The sequence below is a fragment of the Anomaloglossus baeobatrachus genome, chromosome 3 (genome assembly GCF_048569485.1).
Source record: "Anomaloglossus baeobatrachus isolate aAnoBae1 chromosome 3, aAnoBae1.hap1, whole genome shotgun sequence".
NCBI lineage: Eukaryota > Metazoa > Chordata > Amphibia > Anura > Aromobatidae > Anomaloglossus > Anomaloglossus baeobatrachus.
The window spans coordinates 154,011,522-154,032,068 of NC_134355.1; the positions used below are offsets into that span (position 1 = coordinate 154,011,522).

Sequence of the window (20,547 nt, forward strand, 5' to 3'; positions counted from 1 at the left end):
AGGCCCCTGGTGTGAGGTCGCCGGTCGTTGCAGAATGGTCCAGGCCATTTTCTTCAAAGGCGATGTCCTGCTGGGCAGGACACATCGCTGTGTTTGACACTGTGTGACAGGGTCACAGTGACTGCTGAGATCGTTATACAGGTATACTGCGACCTGTATTGTTCCTGCATCGCTGGTAAGATCTGACTGTGTGACATCTCACCAGCGACCTCCCAGCGACTTACCTGCGATCCTTATCAGGTCGCATCGTTTTCGGGATCGCTGGTAAGTCGTTGTGTGTGACTGGGCCTTAAGACTGACAAGATAGCTGAGGGAGAGTGTCAATGTATGGGCTGGGTCACTAACTGGTAGTGAATGATAATGTGATCACATAAGACTGATAGGGAACTTAAATGGGAGGTCAACAACTTAGGATAGGTCATCAATGTGTAATTGGCTGGGGTCCGATCAGCTGCTCTGTGTCGGCGGCAGCAGGCGGCTAGAAATGCTCAGATCCGGAGCTGCCCAGTCTTTTCAGAGTCAGTGGCCGGCTAGTGCTCATCCGCCTCCTATTAATTTGAATGGGAGGTAGATGTGCAGTACCCAGCAATGGCCGCTATCAGTTGACGGGGCAGATTTGGAACAGAGAATTTCCGGCCATCTGCTGCCACCAGCCCCAACAAACAGCTGATCAGCGGGGTGCCGGACCCTGGATGATAAAACACTGTTGACATATCCTAAGGATAGGCCATCAATATTAAAGTAGTGGAAAACCCCTTTAAGGCTGGTGCTACACCGCAATATGCGATGTGCTATACTGAAATTGCATTGTGACATTGCAGCTGATGATTCGCTATGGTGTCGCAATGCAATATCAAACGTACTGTAATGCAGTCACGTGTTTGCAAATGTTGTGTCTTTTCTGTTGCATGTAACCTACCTGCTATAGACTTCAATGCAAGTCACAGGCTACTGCAATTTGGATCTGTAATTTTACAATCTTAACAAAGAAGGGAATTTTGTTTACTTACCGTAAATTCCTTTTCTTCTAGCTCCAATTGGGAGACCCAGACAGTGGGTGTATAGCTACTGCCTCTGGAGGCCGCACAAAGAACTACACTTAAAAGTGTAAGGCCCCTCCCCTTCTGGCTATACACCCTCCCGTAGGAGTACGGATTCCTCAGTTTTAGTACCAAAGCAAGAAGGAGGAAAGCCAATAACAGTTTCAAAAACAAATTCAATCCGATAACAAGATCGGAGAACTTAAGAAACAACATGAACAACATGTGCACCCGAAAAACGAAACCCTAAGAACAAATAGGGCGGGTGCTGGGTCTCCCAATTGGAGCTAGAAGAAAAGGAATTTACGGTAAGTAAACAAAATTCCCTTCTTTTTCGCTCCTAATTGGGAGACCCAGACAGTGGGACGTCCAAAAGCAGTCCCTGGGTGGGTAAAAAGATACCACATGAACGGGCTGTCAGACAGCCTCTTCCTACAGGTGGGCCACCGCCGCCTGAAGGACCTGTCTACCTAGGCTGGCATCTGCCGAAGCGTAGGTATGCACTTGATAGTGTTTGGTAAACGTGTGCAGACTCGACCAGGTAGCCGCCTGGCACACTTGCTGAGCCGTAGCCTGATGCCGCAATGCCCAGGACGCACCCACGGCTCTGGTAGAATGGGCCTTCAGTCCAGATGGGATCGGAAGCCCAGCAGAACGGTATGTGTGAAGAATTGGTTCCTTGATCCACCGCGCCAGGGTGGATTTGGAAGCTTGCGATCCCTTATGCTGACCAGCGACTAGGACAAAGAGCGCATCAGAACGGCGTAGAGACGCCGTGCGAGAAATGTAAATCCTGAGTGCTCTCACCAGGTCCAACAGATGTAAACCCTTTTCAAATTGGTGAACTGGATGCGGACACAAAGATGGCAAAGTGATATCCTGATTGAGATGAAAGGAAGAAACCACCTTGGGAGAAAACTCTGGAATTGGACGCAGTACTACCTTGTCTTGGTGAAACACCAGGAAGGGAGATTTGCAAGATAACGCCGCTAGCTCGGACACTCTTCGAAGAGACGTGACCGCCACAAGAAAAACTACCTTTTGTGAAAGCCGAGAAAGGGGAACCTCTTTCAAAGGCTCGAAAGGCGGCTTCTGGAGAGCAATGAGAACCTTGTTCAGATCCCAGGGTTCCAATGGCCGTCTGTAAGGAGGAACGATATGACAAACTCCTTGGAGAAACGTGCGTACTTTAGAAAGCCGTGCCAAGCGCTTCTGAAAGAATACGGATAGCGCGGAGACTTGACCCTTAAGCGAGCTAAGCGACAAACCTTTTTCCAACCCAGACTGCAGGAAGGAAAGAAAAATTGGCAATGCAAATGGCCAGGGAGAAAACCCTTGAGCCAAGCACCCGCTAAGAATATCTTCCACGTCCTGTGATAGATCTTAGCTGAGGATGGTTTTCTAGCCTGTCTCATTGTGGCAACAACTTCATGAGATAAACCTGAGGCCGCTAGGATCCAGGACTCAATGGCCACACAGTCAGGTTCAGGGCCGCAGAATTCAGATGGAAAAACGGCCCTTGAGACAGCAAATCTGGACGGTTTGGTAGTGTCCACGGTTGGCCTACCGTGAGATGCCACAGATCCGGGTACCACGACCTTCTTGGCCAATCTGGAGCGACGAGTATGGCTCGATGGCAGTCGGACTTGATTTTCCGGAGAACTCTGGGTAACAATGCTAGAGGTGGGAACACATAGGGGAGTCGGAATTGCGACCAATCCTGAACCAAGGCGTCTGCCGCCAGCGCTCGGTGATCGTGAGACCGTGCCATGAAAACTGGGACCTTGTTGTTGTGCCGTGACGCCATCAGATCGACGTCCGGCGTCCCCCAGCGGCAACAGATCTGCTGAAACACGTCCCGGTGAAGGGACCATTCTCCTGCGTCCATGCCCTGGCGACTGAGAAAGTCTGCTTCCCAGTTTTCCACGCCTGGGATGTGAACTGCGGATATGGTGGACGCTCTGCTTTCCACCCACGTCAAAATCCGCTGGACTTCTTGAAAAGCTTGGCGACTGCGTGTTCCCCCTTGGTGGTTGATGTACGCCACCGCCGTGGAATTGTCCGACTGAATCCGAATCTGCTTGCCTTCCAGCCATTGTTGGAAGGCTCGCAGGGCAAGATAGATTGCTCTGATTTCCAGAACATTGATCTGCAGGGTGGACTCTTCCTGAGTCCACGTCCCCTGAGCCCTGTGGTGGAGAAACACCGCTCCCCACCCTGATAGGCTCGCATCCGTCGTGACCACTGCCCAGGACGGGGGAAGGAACGACTTTCCCTGTGACAATGAGGTGGGGAGAAGCCACCAACGCAGAGAGTCCTTGGCAGTCTGAGAGAGGGAGACAGTCCTGTCGAGGGACGTCGATTTCCCATCCCATTGGCGTAGAATGTCCCATTGTAGAGGGCGCAGATGAAACTGCGCGAACGGGACTGCCTCCATTGCTGCTACCATCTTTCCTAGGAAATGCATGAGGCGCCTCAGTGAGTGCGACTGGCTCTGAAGGAGAGATTGCACTCCAGTCCGTAGCGAGCACTGCTTGTCCAGTGGAAGCCTCACTATCGCTGAGAGAGTATGAAACTCCATGCCAAGATAAGTCAGAGATTGGGTCGGGGTTAGATGAGACTTTGGAAAGTTGATAATCCACCCGAAACTCTGGAGAGTGTCTAGTGCCACCTTCAGACTGTGTTGGCATGCCTCTTGAGAGGGTGCCTTTATAAGCAGGTCGTCTAGATACGGGATGACCGAGTGACCCTGCGAGTGCAGAACAGCTACTACTGCTGCCATGACTTTGGTGAAGACCCGGGGGGCTGTTGCCAGACCGAAAGGTAACGCTACGAACTGTAGGTGTTCGTCGTGTATGACGAAGCGTAGGAAACGCTGATGCTCTGGTGCAATCGGCACGTGGAGATACGCATCTTTGATATCTATTGATGCTAGAAAATCTCCTTGAGACATTGAGGCTATGACGGAGCGTAGGGATTCCATCCGGAACCTCCTGACTTTTACGTGTCTGTTGAGCAACTTTAGATCCAGGACGGGTCGATACGATCCGTCCTTTTTTGGGACCACAAACAGATTGGAGTAAAAACCGTGACCTTGTTCCTGAAGAGGGACGGAGGTCACCACTCCTTCCGCCTTTAGAGCGGCCACCGCCTGCAACAGAGCATCGGCTCGGTCTGGTGGTGGAGAAGTTCTGAAGAAACGAGTTGGCGGACGAGAACTGAACTCTATCCTGTACCCGTGAGACAGAATATCCCTCACCCAACGGTCTTTGACGCGTGACAGCCAAATGTCGCCAAAGTGGGAAAGCCTCCCACCGACCGCGGGTGTGGGAATCGGAGACCGCAAGTCAGGAGGGCGCCGTCTTGGCAACGGTTCCTCCGGCTGTCCTTTTTGGGCGTGACTGAGACCTCCAAGAATCTGAGCGCCTCTGGTCTTTTTGAGTCTTTTTTGACGAGGCGAATTGGGACCTGCCCGGTCCTCGAAAGGACCGATAACCAGACTGACCCTTCCTCTGTTGGGGTTTGTTTTGTCTGTGTTGCGGTAAGGATGAGTCCTTACCCTTGGAGTGTTTGATGATTTCATCCAAACGCTCTCCAAACAATCGGTCACGAGAAAAAGGCAAATTGGTTAAGCACTTCTTGGAATGAGAATCTGCTTTCCAATGTCTCAACCACAGGGCCCTACGCAAAACAACGGAGTTGGCTGACGCCACTGCCGTGCGGCTTGTAGCGTCAAGAACAGCATTAATCGCGTACGACGCGAATGCCGCCATTTGCGAGGTCAATGGTGCTACCTGCGGGGCAAATGCACGTGTGACTGAGTCGACTCGCGCAAGCCCGGCTGAGATAGCTTGGAGTGCCCATACGGCCGCAAAAGAAGGCGCTAATGACGCTCCAATCGCTTCATAGATGGATTTCAGCCAGAGCTCCATCTGCCTGTCAGTGGCATCTTTAAGTGCCGCTCCATCTTCAACTGCAACCAAGGATCTAGCTGCAAGCCTGGAAATTGGAGGATCCACTTTTGGACACTGGGTCCAACCCTTGACCACCTCAGGGGGAAAAGGGTAGCGTGTATCTTTAAGCCGTTTAGGAAAACGCCTTTCAGGATAAGCGTGGGGTTTCTGGATTGCGTCTCTAAAGTCAGCGTGGTCCAGAAAAGTGCTTAATGTACGCTTAGGGTATCTGAAATGGATTCTCTCGTGCTGCGAAGCTGACTCCTCTACAAGAGGAGCTGGTGGGGAAATATTTAACATCTTATTGATGTTAAATATAAGATCATTAACTATGGCGTCACCATCTGGTGTATCTAGATTGAGAGCGGTCCCAGGATCAGAATCCTGATCAGTTACGTCCGCCTCATCACCCATAGATTCATCTCGCTGGGATCCTGACCATTGAGATGAATGTGAAGGCCCGTCATAGCGAGCCCGCTTAGGCTGCCCGGGGCCATCGTCCGAGTCTTCACCCTGAGGTGTATATGCCCGTCCCGGAGCTTGGAGGTAATTCAGCTGAGGGGGACCAGGGGGCAATGATTGCACAGTGTCCGTGGCCTGAAGTACAGGCCTAGCTCGCAATGTGTCAAGAATTTGTGACATAGTGAGAGACATTCTGTCAGCAAAAGCTGCAAACTCAGTTCCTGTCACCTGGACAGCATTCACAGGTGGTACACCCTGGGTCACGTCCAGCAGAGGTCCCGACTGTGCAAGCGCCGCAGGGGCCGAGCACTGCACACAATGGGGGTCCGTGGAGCCTGCCGGTAGAAAAGTCCCACATGCGGTGCAGGAAGCATATAATGTCTGTGCCTTGGCACCCTTGCGTTTTACGGACGACATGCTGCTGGCTCTCTGCAATGTGAGAGAGTCTATAGCCAAAGGGCGACCAGCGCTATGTAATACCAAGTATTTGTAGAAACAAAATACTAAGAATACTACTGGCACAAGAGGGGGTGAGCCCTGAGGGCTGCTTACCGCCCGCTGAACGCAGAATTCCTTGTCTGGGTCTCCCCGGCTCCCCTCTGCAGCTCAGCGTGTCAGCAGGAATGGCTGCCGGCGTCTGTGGAGAGGGGCGGTCCGTGGGAGTTTCCAAACAAAAGTGCGGGAAACAGTGTCCCCTCTGTGCCGATTGTGAGGGCTGGAGTATGTAAAAACGACTCCAGCCCTCGGCGCTGATGCACTGGCCAGCGTCCCGCCCCTCTCCTGACTGGCAGGTCTGGGGGCGGGAACGAACGGAAGCAGGCCGCAAAAGCCGGGGACTCGAGTTATCAGCGCGGCCGCCGTAAAAGCGCGGGCCGCGCTGAAGTCCCCGGCGCACCACAAGTGCCAGCCGCGTCGCAGTCCCAGCGGCCGGCGCGACCGATTCCCAGAAGTGTGCCTGCTTCAGCGAAGCTGAATGAGGCCATGGCACAAGCGCCGTAGCGCTGATGTCCCCCGGCGCACTACAACACCCAGCATGCTGCGGTGTGAGCGCCAAATGCACGGGGACACAGAGTACCTTGAGGAAGCAGGGCCATGTCCCTGATGTACTCCGCTCCATCCAGCATCTTCTCCAGGGGCTGTAGATGGAGCACGGTCTCAGTGCCTGGAGACCAGTAAATCCCACTTCACCCAGAGCCCTGTAAAAAGGGATGGGGAAGGAATCAGCATGTGGGCTCCTGCCGCCGTACCCGCAATGGGTACCTCAACCTTACAAACACCTCCGACATACAGTGGGGTGAGAAGGGAGCATGCTGGGAGCCCTGTATGGGCCCTCTTTTCTTCCATCCGACATAGTCAGCAGCTGCTGCTGACTAAAAACAATGGAGCTATGCGTGCGTGTCTGACCTCCTGCGCACAAAGCTAAAACTGAGGAATCCGTACTCCTACGGGAGGGTGTATAGCCAGAAGGGGAGGGGCCTTACACTTTTAAGTGTAGTTCTTTGTGCGGCCTCCAGAGGCAGTAGCTATACACCCACTGTCTGGGTCTCCCAATTAGGAGCGAAAAAGAAATCACAGCTCTAAAACAGTCGTAGACAAGTTGCACATGTTTTGCTCATTGTTTGACAGGACCGGTGTCGCAGCTAACATCGCTGATAACCCTCCACCCTATATAGGACAACAGGACAATTTGTCCTTAGCCGGCATCCACAGAAAGTTGCATTACCCCAGGAGTCCTAAGCATACTTTAAACACTGTGCCATCAATAGCTGCAACATATTGATTTTTTTACAGATTTAACAAGATCTGAACAGCTACTAAGCTGAGGCCGCCATTGCTTTACAATAGTAGACAGAATTAACTGTGAGGCTTTTGCTTAAGATCAGCATAATCAATGCCTGGAAGCTATTTACATGACTTGCTGGTCGTAATATCCATTAACATCCATTAAGACTATTTTAGTCAATTTTATTGACTTTCTAATCAAGCCTCAGTGACAATGTACAGTATGCTGTCAGATCTGCCTGCACAGGAGAGGCACGGCCGTTACCTCTGCTATATACGGAGGTCTCCCAGAAATCCTGAGCTGCTGAAGTAGTGCCCAATAATTGATGCCAACACTATAAAAGCACACTGGACCAATTTCTGGGCTGAGTATAATTAGCTGAACGCAAGGTGAGTTACTGTGACATTTGTGAAGGGTTCTGTCCCTTTATAGCTTCACCATCAGCAGATGCACCATAGCCTGATCAATGCCAGCCTGTGCCTGCTGCCCCACAGAAAGGACTCCATATTATAGATGGTTCACCCCAGTGATAAAATAACACATAGCATGTAGTGTACATGTATTCTATGCGCCAGATACCTCCCCCATGATACCTCCCCACATGGCTACCGTATTTTTTTCAACCAAAGATGATAGAGTACAGTGCCACAGATAATGATTAGACCGTTGGCATACAAGTATGTTATTCCTATGGGCATTTCAGAGCTGGGATTCCCCACGACCAGCAAGTTACCAGATAGTGTGGGTAGGTGATAATTTGCAATGATTGAAAGGACCGTTTATGGACATTAAAAAAAACAAAAACATTATAGTAGGGAAAGTAGTAGTCAGAGTCTGCCTCCAATATTACTCAATACCAGGCATCAGCATAGTATCTTTTCTTAAAAGGTAACCTGTCATGTGAAAAACCCTATTTACCAGCAGGTATGGTGTTTATCTGCAGTTTAACGGCATTTTGAAGCTGCTGGACACCCACACCAAGAGCCTGGCTGCCGGGAGTGAAAAAAAAAAAAAAAAAAAAAATATTCCTCCCAGCAGCCTCAGGCTCTCAGTCACAGGGGTGGTGCTGGTATGCCTTCAGTTACCACACATTCTTTAGTGAGCAGCGGCTGTAACTGATAGCAGGCTCTAATACTGAGCCAGCTGTCAGTCAGTGTCAAGGGCGAAGCTACAGCCACAGCTCACAATGTACTGAGCGGTAACTGAAGACAGGCAGGCTTGCTCACCCCTGTGACTGAAAGCCTGAGGCTGCATGGAAGAGTAAAGATAATTTCCTAATGGCAGCAAGGGATCTCAATGTTGGCGCCAGGCACCTTTAGAATCCTATAAACCTGCAGATTAATGTTTTATCTATAGGTTAAAAGTGCTTTTTCACAAGATAGGTTCCTTTTAAGGTTGGGGGGGGTCATTTAGCAGTCTCTACTTCCACATGAAATCAGAGGAGTGTTCAGCTACAAAGATTAGTGCACAAGTCAGCTTGTCCAACCTGTGTTCAATAAGATTATCTAGAAATTCTAGTTAAAAACACTGAAAGCCATACTTTTTTACAGGAGCCGTCTTTTGCAGATTCCACATTTTTAGTGTATGATCTTCTGATGCAGTGATCAGGACTGGCTCTGTGGGGTGGAACGCAAGTCCCCGGATTCCGTCAAAGTGACTTCTAAGTGTGAACTTAGGATTCCATGTTTTTCTGAGTGCATCCTTGTTGTTTGCAATCTGTGAAAGAACCAGTAACACAAATACATGCAATTACAGAACTGTACATAAGTCAATTTAGTAGAAAAAAGGTTTTCACCAAAGTGGTTCCTGAGGGTAAATTATGAGTTCTTTGATTGTCACACTGCCCTGGTTCTGCAGTTCCAGACATAGCCCATGGGCAAGGGTGGCACGGTTTTAAGAAGAAAGTCATAAGTGATAAAAGAGTGGCATATAAAACCATCTTAAAAAAAAAAAAATTATTTATAAAAAAGATGACACTACTGAAAATACAGATGAAAAGAAAAAAATTGAACCCTCGAGAGGGTTTCTGCTCCAATGATATTGATAACCTACCATACCTTGTCCTAAGTAGAAGTCATCAATATCATTCTAGTAGAAAACGTCTAGCAGGAAGAAGGTTTGGCTCTTATTTTATGCCTACTGCTCACGAGTATCTATTTTTTTTTAAAGGGAACCTGTCAGGTCAAAAAAGCATTATAACTTACAAGCAGGAGCATGTGTGAGCTAGTAATCCCTTCCAACCCATCCTTGTGTTGTAATATTGTCTAATATGAAAGTAATAAAATACGTTGTATTACTTACGTGTACCCTATGTAAATGAGCAGCTCTCTAGCCCCATGGGCGTTTACATGCTTTCCATGGTATCATGGTACTGTGGGCGTGACACCTTGGATTTACATGAGCGACCTCATGTCTGCTCCCTCAGAATCCCACGGGTGCGCACTTACCATTCTTACAGCCTTCTCATCCTGGTGCTTGCTTTTCGGCTTCAGACGCGCACTGCGCATGCTCAGAAGACTTCTGTGGTTCCGGTCATGTGCAGTGCGCGTCTGAACCCGGCAAGTAAACATCAGGATGAGAAGGCAGCAAGCATGGCAAGTGCGCACGCGCGGGATCTGAAGACGTCGATGGTGACATCGCACATGTAAATCCATGGTATCACGCCCACAGGGACGTGATATCATGGAAAGCATGCAAACACCCACAGGGTGATGCGACGCCCATGGGGCTAGAGACCCTGCTCATTTACATAGGGAGTATGTACGTAATAAAATGTATTTTATTACTTTCATATTACACAATATTACAACACATGGATGGGTAGGAAGGGGTTAGCAGCTCACACATGCTCCTGCTTGTAGGTTATAACGCTTTGTTGACCTGACAGGTTCCCTTTAATCCGCGATACAGTTCCAGAATATATTTAGTGCTAATTTTTCTGGTGTTCTGGTAACACTGAGGCATGGCTCACAAGATTTTGTAGGATGTGTCTTTAGGTTTCGCCAAGGGGGTGTTGACCACAGGATAGAGCAACCAATAGACACGTTCCCAGGGAGTCCTGTCATCCATGCCTCATTGGTTCCAGAAGACCAGAAAAATTAGCACTGAATAAAGCACAACAGGTTGGCGAATTTAAAAAAAAACAAACTAATAAAAAAATGGAACACTCGAAGCAACGGGAATAAAAAAAATGGAGAAACATTGGCCACTTAACGGTGACAGATACACTTTAAATACTAAAACTTCAATTCAGAATTAGAACTCACATCATACGTTAAAGAGTCTGCTTCATTGGCCACTGTGAGTCCGGCCAATTCTCCCAGGCCCAGTTCGTTTTCTAATGCTTCATCTGCTCCCATGATGAAAGATTTCCCAGATGATGGCGGAAACGTTAATGCTTCAACTACAGAAAACAGAATGATAATTTTAAACCATAATACTTATGAAGTTGTTTTTTCAACATCGACTTTGGAAGGGATACCGGCAAGTGCCATTTTCTCTATAATAACACTACATTTGTTTATGAAAAACATCAGGTCTTATAGATCATTTCATGCATTGATGTACAGATTAGTGATGAGCGAGCACTACCATGCTCAGATCTCGTAACGAGCAGTCACTCAGATAGGTGCGATTCGTGTGCAGAGTAAAGAATCCTGTTGAAGTGTACATAAACCATAGTCAAGAGTTTGTGTGTTCTTTGGGAAGAATAGGAGAACAAAAGTAGCAGACGTTTCAGATGAAACAGCAAAGATCCCTATGTTAAGCAGTCCAGTCAAATATAATCTAATGTTTATAGGGGATCATTTATAGCTGCTGGAAAACCACTTGTTCATTTGGTTTATATTAAGGAATGGAATGGAATAGAATAGTTGTCAGGGAGGAGAAATAAGTGCAACTTTAAAACGTCACCTTCATTTATTTCACTCTTCACTATTAAAACAGAAAAAATTGGGAAAAGGTAATGAAGAGCTTAGTGCTTTGATCAAGAGCTGACTTGATGACTTAATTTCTTGCACACAGATTACACATGTAAGGCTATGTGCGCACGCTGCATTGTTTTGACGCTGCGTTTTTGGCCGCTAAAAACGCACAAAAACGCACCCGCGTCGAAAAAACGCATGCGTTTTTGCCGCGATTTGGTGCGTTTTTGGCTGCGTTTTTGATCTCTGCTTTTTGCTGCGTTTTTCAAATGCATTGCATGGGCGGAAAACGCAGAAAAACGCAGGAAAGAACTGAGATGGCCATTTTTTTTTTTTAACTCAAAAACGCAGGTAAAAATAACAGATGTGTGCGGACAGCAAAAAAAAAATGAAAACTCAGACTTTGCTGGGGAAGCAAAGTCCTGCAGTTTTAAGGCCAAAAACGCACCCTAAAAACGCGAAAAAACGCTGCGAAAAACGCACTGTGCGCACATAGCCTAAGGATACTGGATGCTCTATGCCGACTTCAGACTGAAAAAAATCCTCCCCTTGATGCTACATTTGCACAATGGAGTTTTGCTGCTGCGTATTTTTGCGGTGTCCCTGTGCGCACTAGACGTTTTTGTGCTGAAAACGCTGTGACATTGTTTCCCCAGCAAGGTCTACGGGTTTTCAGAAGTGCTGTCTGTGGTGACCACAAAAACGCAGCATGTCAATTATTTCTGCATGTTTCACAGCGTTTTTCACTCATTGAATGCAATGCACAAAAACGCGGTAAAAACTCAAAAACTCATCGCGTTTTTACCGCGGGTGCTATTTTTACGGACAAAAACGCACAAAAAAAACGCAGAGTGAAAAAAACCGCCTAGTGCGCAGCCTTACAGTTCCATAAAAGCAAATGGGATTTATAGAACTCTCATGCCCACTGTGCTTTTTCTACTCAGCATAAATTAACCTGCGGTGGGTGTTATAAAACCACAACACGCCATTTTCTCTTGTGGGTACACAGTTTTGGTGTAGATTTTCTCCATTAGATGTGTTAAATCCGTAGGTAAACAATTCACATTTATTTTTAGTGTGTATTCACCACGGAAATGCATCAAAGACGCATGTAATCCGCACCCAAGTATAAAGTTTTTGTCAAAGCCAAATACCAGTAAATATGATAACAAAGCAGCTTTAAAAATGGGTATTCCCCTCTCCAAGCTCCTATACGAATATGTAGTAGATGTAGGAATAATAATAATAATAATAATAATAATAATAATAATAATATTAGAAAACTCAAAGTGGCAGTTAGGTATCCATGGATACGATCACTAGCAACTAAGCTCCTGCAATGCCCTGCACATGAGGTAAGTGACATAACCAGGAGAACTATATTACATTTAGATTAGGAGTATCCATTATTAATATTGTTATTATTACACCTACTACATATTGGGGTATGATCTTACAGATGAGAATGCCCCTTTATAGTATGACATACCAACAAGAGAAAAGCCACAGCGCCAAAAACACAAGCAACTCAATTTAAATATTAGTGCAGAAATTCTACAGCATCAAAAAAAACTCACCAAAAGCTCATCAAGGGAATGTAGCCTAACATTGGCAAATAGCAGGGCTCCCACGCTCCTCATCCCGACCTTACTCATGAGCCGCTTATGCAGTTTGTTTCAGCTCCTTACCCATAGACAAGCAGTCTTAGCACAGCACGTTTCTCAATGGGGAGAGACAAATTAACCAGGAACAGGCACCTCTCGTGCTACCCAACCTCCAACGAGAGAAAAAGGAACCTATCAAGTGATTCATGCTGCTGAAACGAGGACATTTTGAAGCAGACACTGTGCGTTTGCAACCAGGTAGGTTTCACTCCAAAATGCTGCAGAGTTTCAGAGTAAACATGCTTTGAAAAGTCAGTAGTAGATTATGGGTTTCAGATGAGTTGAGTAAGGAAGGTCCCCGGTGGCTTCTTACTGCCTGGGTTTTGGATGAGTTGAGTAAGGAAGGTCCCCGGTGGCTTCTTACTGCCTGGGTCTTGGATGAGTTGAGTAAGGAAGGTCCCCGGTGGCTTCTTACTGCCTGGGTCTTGGATGAGTTGAGTAAAGAAGGTCCCCGGTGGCTTCTTACTGCCTGGGTCTTGGATGAGTTGAGTAAGGAAGGTCCACGGTGGCTTCTTACTGCCACACTCCAGTTGATAGACAGGTGTGAGCAAATGTAGAGAACGGCTATCCAAAGTGATCGGGGTGGAGAGAAGTTGGTGGGTACCTGCCAAAATATAGTCTCCAGCAAGCTCAGCTAAGTAGGTTTACTCTAAAATGCTGTAACATTTCAAAAGAAAAATATACCTGTATGAAATAACGTAGCCAGTATCAGATTCATGCTGTGTATCGATTGGGCAATATGAATATAATGACAGGTTCCCCCTTTAAAACACATGACCGACCTTTTCTCATATCTGCCACAAGTGGGGGAGTCAGGACACTTCCATGTAGAAAACCTGGACCACGGACTGGTTCCCATGAAAACAGCAAATTCAGATGAGGTTCTCCTAATGTGCATGTAGTCTGATGACCGTATACAAGACTGAAAAGAAGTAGCTATCAAGCAGCTATTTCTTCTCTGAGAAACCAAAGGCATAGGATTCTGACAGCAATATGAACTTACAAGGGACACTACACCAGCACGGTGCCGGGAGGTACAATATAATTACATAACTGCTTTTATCTCACATCAAAACTCTTGCTAAATATATAATGGGCCAATAGTAGAACAGACCAAAGAGAACATGACTAATACAACAGGGTCATTGATAGCAGCCATGTACGCTTGTCTCTTACAAGCTGGCAGTGCGTGTCTTTAAAGCGACAGCAAACAGAATGTGATAAGAAGCTTGTCACAATCTGCAATGTATCGAGCCATCAGCAGGTTCCATATGAGCAAACGCTCCTAAAATGTCTATTTTTCAGCTCCTCCACAAAGATGCTATAATATAGTGACAGCCACAACAAAATGTGACAGATGCTTAGCTTAAGAGAAGGAAAACGTATGGAAGGTTGTTGCTTGGAAACCAGCTTCCTGCAACATGTGTGGAGGAGTCCGATGAGTCACGAGAGCAGATCTGCCACCGACATCTCATCCCTCCTACTATTCTCATCCTCCAAGCCACAAACCTACGGAACCTTATTAGCACAAATTACTATTATCGCTGTACCCAGCTGTAGCTAATGATTTGGTTATGCTAGTGCGCTGTAAAACATCAGTCAACGAGCTGAAAGATGAGAGCACCGGCAGCGCCAGACAGAACGCATATTGTTCTAAATAGGGATGTGCTCCATTTCTGCAGAGGTCCCTTTTACTTTCAGCTGAACGGCTGGGAGCCAAGACGTCCTGGGATATAATCCACTGATGTGGTCTGTACCGAGCTACATGTCATCAGGAGCACACAGTGCTGCATTCAGGAAAGAGGTCATTTTTTGTAATCAATACACAACTTTCCAACACAGTTCATGATCTCAGCTATCCAAGTGAGCAAGGACGGATTATGATTAGAATTTACACGGCTTACGGATAAATATACCAAGTACAGGATAATCCAGTCATTTTTTTTTTTTCAAGAGGATGAGGATATTGGTATAATTATGTAAGCTGGCAAATACAGGGCATTCCCCTCAGCGTGTATGACCAGACATGTCAGGAGAGGGCACTGCATACTATGGTCATATACCGCCAAAGATCTTCATCATACGTGGACTATAGGAGCATTCACTGACGAAACACGAGGCACCATTGTAAAGTGATTATATTTATGTTTAGAGAAGTGGAAAAAAAAACACTTAACATGTTTGGATTTGTTCACAAGTTGTGCTTTTTTGCTATTTTCTTGCATTTCTTCTGTGAAACCGGCAGCCTTTATTGGCCCAGCTTATGAATGAGACTTCTGAAATCACATGCTGTTTATTTGCTTGCAGATTTGAAGCAGTTTTACGTTGCACAATTCTTTCACAATTTTTTACTCAAAAGGTATGAAAAAAACCCCTTCAAAATCACAGCAAGCGCTTTTTTATGCAGTGTTTTTACTGCAGAAATGTTAGGCACAAATACTTATATGCAAGAACCCTTAGGGCTCGCTCACACAAGTGTATAACACGGAAAAGGGCTACCTGATATTTTATCGGATAGCTCCGGATCAATGTTTTTTTTTTTTTAATCATACCAATTTGAAACAAAACACAAAAAAAAAAATAAAAAAAAAAAAAAAAAAAAATCGCAGCATGCTGCAAGGGCAGGGTATATTGGATGGTGCACGCCCATTCTACTCTATGAGTGAGTGGAAATTATCGGACTGCTCTAGAATGATCAATTTATGTTGACACAGACAATGGAGAAATTAAGTTCTCAATCGTCTCCTCACCTGTGAGAGGATTCTCACATCCTAGAGAGTTGAATCCCACTAAATGATACTCGGCTCAAACTCTGATCACAGTTTGACCCAAGTTTCCTCACCATAATCAGGTAGATTTTACACATGAGAGAACACATACGCTACAATAACCTCAGCCTTAGGACTGAGTCACCGTGGCATATAGCATCAGATGCAAAAGAACTGGATGCGCTATGCTAAGGACACTTGGCTCATACTTTTCTGCGAGCGTCCGCCGAGTCATTCTACTGTTCTCAGATTCCCTCGCATTGGAGTGCAGTCTGACGTTTCTCACGCACCCATAGACTTCCAAAACGTTCTAACAAGTCATTAGGACATCTCAGAGCGTCAGTTATTTTCTAACTTTTCCATAAAACAGCTTTTCTACAATATTCGGGAGCTAACCTTCATCTGTTCGGTTGACTTCCTGCTCGGTGAGTCGGGAACTTGCAGGCCTTGAGGAGGACACCACAGAGGGTTGTAATGATGGTAATTCATCAACATCTCGAAGATTTGCCAGCATATCCTGAAGCTTTGATCTGTTTGGCCCTAACAACAAGAAAAAAAAAAAAAGATAGAAGAAAAGAAAAAGAAAAAACAAAACAAGGATCATAAAATATTTACAGGCAACAATCTTCCTTCATCATTACATCAAGACATCTAGTGTCGAGTCAATGCCAAGGCTTCAGCTGAGCCAAATAATTCTAAACTTGTGGAATTTCAAAATTTAAAAGAAAATATAGGAGATATATTTATACCAAGACAACATTTCAAGGGACCATTACAATTAGAAGTATATGCCATTCCTTGTCATACGTAATGATAAACATTATTGGCAGCCAATGAGGCACAAATCCATCGTCTACCTCCTCGCACCCATGGAGACACTTACCTGTGCTCTTCTCCAACATGCTCCCACATCCCTGTTTTGATTGTTTTATGTGGGACACAGGCTGAGACATTTCTTCAGAGGTTTTTCCTGTTATAAGTTTAGGGACAAAACGTTCTTTAAGAAATGGAAAGGTCTGACCACCGGTCCAAGACATTTCCTAGATCAGCAAATATGCTTTAATTCTAAAGAATTTCAGTCATGCTATTAAGTTACCAAATTTACCATTCTAAAATATGTCATCACTTGTGAAAAATGTCATTTACAGATTTAGGAAATGTGCAAAAGAGGCGCAAAACAAAATGAACCTGTGTCTGCAACAAGACCCTAAATGTATGAAATGGTACAAGCCTGCCAATGTGCAAAGCCACGGGTGCAATAGAGCCACAAAACTCATGCAGAGCCTTAGATACATTTACTACAAAAAAATGGGAAAAGTCAACTTACTAGGCCCTGTATAAAAGATAGAAAAAGATGGAGATTCATGAAGCATTCAACCCGAAGAACTAAAATACTCTATTATGTACAGTAGATCTATAATCCACCCTTCGAGCTAAGGCTTTGTTCACATTATTGTCATCCATTGAACATAGCACTAATATGAACTAAAAGGAGACTAAAGATTCTACAGTTGTTGCCGTGTGTAAAAGTAACATCATTAGAGCTAGACAGAAGCCAAAAAACTCTTGCATCTATAGAGACTATACACATACCAAAAACAACTAAAACACAACTTTGCAAATGTAAAAAGTATATAGTGGATATAGAAAAGTCTACACACCCCAGTTAAAATGCCAGGTTTTTATCATATCATAATAAAAAAAAATACCAAGAAGAATCTTTCCAGAATTTTTTCTACCTGTAATGTGTCCTTTCACCTGAACAATTAAATTGAAAACCGAAAATCTTTACGGGTGGAAGAAGAAAAATAAAGAGGTAAAATAGTGTGGTTGCATAATTATACACACCTTTAAAACTAAGTTTGTTGATTTACCTTTTTAATCCTGTAATAAATTAAATCTTCTTAAGTAGGAGTCTATCATTGTGGCACATCTAAAATTGGCAAGCTTTGCCACTCTTCCTTGCAGTAGTGCTCTAAATCTGTCAGATTGCGAGTATGTCTCCTGTGTATAGGTCCAGCTGCCGAAAAACAGCCCCAAAGTAGAATGCTTTCTCTACCATACTTCACTGTGGGTATGGTGTTATGTCGGTGATGCGCAATGTTGACTTTGCACCAAACATACCTTTTGGAAATATGGCCAAAAAAGTTCAACTTTGGTCTCAGACCATAAAATGTTTCCCATATGCTTTCAGCAAACTTTATATCGGTTTTTGCAAAACATAGCAAGGCTTGGATATTTTTCTGTGTACGAACAGACTTCCATCTTGCCACCCTACTCCAAAAGGCCAGACATACAGTATAAAGAGTACGGGACATTGCTTTCAAATGCAGTGCAAAACTGGTACTTGCTAGAAATTTCGGCATCTCCCTTAATGTTGCTTTAGGTTTCTTTACAGCCTCCCGGACCAAGTTTCTTCTTGTCTTTTAAACACTTTGAGGGATGTCCAGTTCTAGGTAATATCACTGTTGTGCCAAATTGAATCCACTTTTTGATGACTGTCTTCACATTGTTGCAAAGTTGTTCAGGAAAAAAAATGGGCGTCATGCCACGCTTATCACCATTCCAGAAGGCAGATATTAATAATCCATGTCTTTTTATTCAAACAGAAGATACAAGTCTACACGTTTCAAGGGTCACATCCCCCTTTCTCAGGACAAATATCAAATGACAAGATAATTTTTCCTGAACAACTTTGTATCTTAATCCTTCGGGGCTGCAGCTGTATTCACCCTGTGACTACGTTATTATAGGAGTTTTGACTGTCACAACTCCTATAGGTGAGTGTTCCTACATTCTATCCTATTATTGTTTATCAGTTAAGATCCTATTGCGCTATTTTTCCACAGTCCTCTTTGTGCAATTGAATTCACATTGTTGCAAGGTATATCTAATGCCTTGGGAAAAAAATTGTACCCTTATCCTAACTGTTGACTTTCAACAATTCGATCCCATGGCTGTGTTGTAAGCAGTTTACATAGATTTTTGCTTCAAAATGCCACTAAGAAAATGTCAGGAAAATGCTACAAGAACAAACTTTATATGGGGTTAATCAGAATCACTGATGACAGGAGTGTTCTGACTAATATTTAACAGGTTTTTATGTGATTGGCTTATTCTGAACACAACCACATCCCAAATTTAAGACGATGTTCACATAAGCGGGTGAGATTTTTCTTGGTATTTTTCTTTACATTACAAAACATGACATTTTAAACAGGGGTGTGTAAAGCTGTAGGTCTTTAAAAGCTCTAAGGGAACTGTTAACATCTCCTGTCTGTCAGGTGAATTAAAGCATATGGATATGGGGTGATGGGGAGGGGTGTAAAGCCTAATTTAGGACTCTTGTTTATCAAAGCTACTAAGGTGGGCTGCCATACTTTAAGTAATACTACAGTGCTGAGAAAGAAGCTTGTCCCAGCAAAATCGGCAGATTGTGAAGAAGGTCTAAGACCCCAGCAATCAGTTCACTATTAAAGATGGCCCTTCTACAGAAAACTCAAACATTACATTTTGGTGGAGCTAGGTTGGTGTAATGAACCTTATATAATATGTTACCTAGATCCATAAGCAAATCGGCTGTATTTGACAAAGTTTTCTAATACCCTATGCAACTTCAACTAAAAGACTCAGTTGGTCAAGTTAAAATAATCGATCCTTGCAAAAATAGAGCACAGAGAGATTAAAGGTAATCAGATGCTTAAAGGGGTATTCCCATCTCGAAGATCCTATCCAACATGTAGAAGGGGTAAAAATAATATTTGCTAATACCTCCAATTAGTATATCAGAAGAACCATACTACATTTCTATGTCACTTACCTCATGTTCAGTGCATTGCAGGACCTTAGGTAGCTATAGTTACAGATAGTTGCTAGTGGTCATAACTAGAAATGAGCAGACCTGTGGAAGATCGGTTTCTGCTGGTCCAGCTCAACTTCATAAAAAAAATTTGGTTTTGGACATGGACTTCATTTGAAGAGTCACTGATTGAACAGTTCAGGTCTATACCCACATGCAGCTAGTCATAAATGGATCACTTAGGGGCGGGGTTATTACATTTTCTTTTTGTTTTTTTATGGCGGGGGGGATGCTTTGCATTCGTAAAGCACTTAAACTCCTTGTTTTCTTGAAAAAGTTTCAGTACATAAACTTCAGGTTCACTCATCTCCAATATTTACCATGGATACCTTAGGTCCTGCAATGCCCTGAACATGAGCTTAGAGATGGGAGTACCCCTTTAAGACACTTGCAACAAGCCAATGGCAAACTAGCCATCCTGATAGACAAAGCATCGTCAACATGGGGCCAGCTGCACCTTCTTGCCCTACTCCATGATTCAGGAGGAACATGTTCGCTCACAAGCCTCCAACATTCAGTGTTCTCTTAAAGCAGAAGTGTTAGTTTTCGGTTAGCCATGAAGGTTCTGAAATCATTAACTTTCTACTATTTTCAACAACTTCAAACACAGATTTACAACGAACAGTAAATTACTCAAGACGCTCTGAATCCTGTTAAAGCTAATTTCTTTATTCAGGCAAGTGTGGCCTTTGGGATTTATGCATACTGTTGCTTGTAAGAATCATCCTCTAAGGTGGAAATTAATAATATTGAAGGACTGAGGCACGCCTGACCATTACCTAAGAGGTAAGGAAATAAGACCTATTGGTTCCCTTTACAACTTCACATTTCTAGGTTAACACTAATGAAGAGGTGCTGTCTCATGGGGAGGACAGGCTGTATAAAATTTAAAATAGTAGGTTTTTAACTAAATCAGGGATTGTCCAATATATCATATTTTAGCAACTGTGTTGGGAACATGGTTTTGTGGCACTTGCTAACATATAAGGAAAACAGGTTGTCCTGCACAGCTCTCACGTCCAAAACATGGCAGAGGAGCATGTGACCAGACCTGTCCATCAGCTTCCACCAATGTTAAAAAACAATCACATGGGA

General features: G+C 44.7%; 1 protein-coding gene across 3 annotated transcripts in view; it reads right to left on the reverse strand.

The window, feature by feature from the left end:
- Positions 1 to 20,547, reverse strand: part of STRN (striatin) — a 159,699-nt gene that overhangs the window by 47,882 nt on the left and 91,270 nt on the right. For 2 of the 3 annotated variants that reach the window (XM_075339540.1, XM_075339539.1), the window contains 3 exons: positions 15,990 to 16,133; positions 10,505 to 10,641; positions 8,779 to 8,954 (listed from right to left, as the gene is read on the reverse strand). In XM_075339540.1, the coding sequence (XP_075195655.1) occupies positions 8,779 to 8,954; positions 10,505 to 10,641; positions 15,990 to 16,133 (457 nt within the window). Of the gene's footprint in view, positions 1 to 8,778; positions 8,955 to 10,504; positions 10,642 to 15,989; positions 16,134 to 16,476; positions 16,564 to 20,547 lie in introns of all 3 variants that reach the window. The other variant, XM_075339538.1, reaches the window with a different exon arrangement.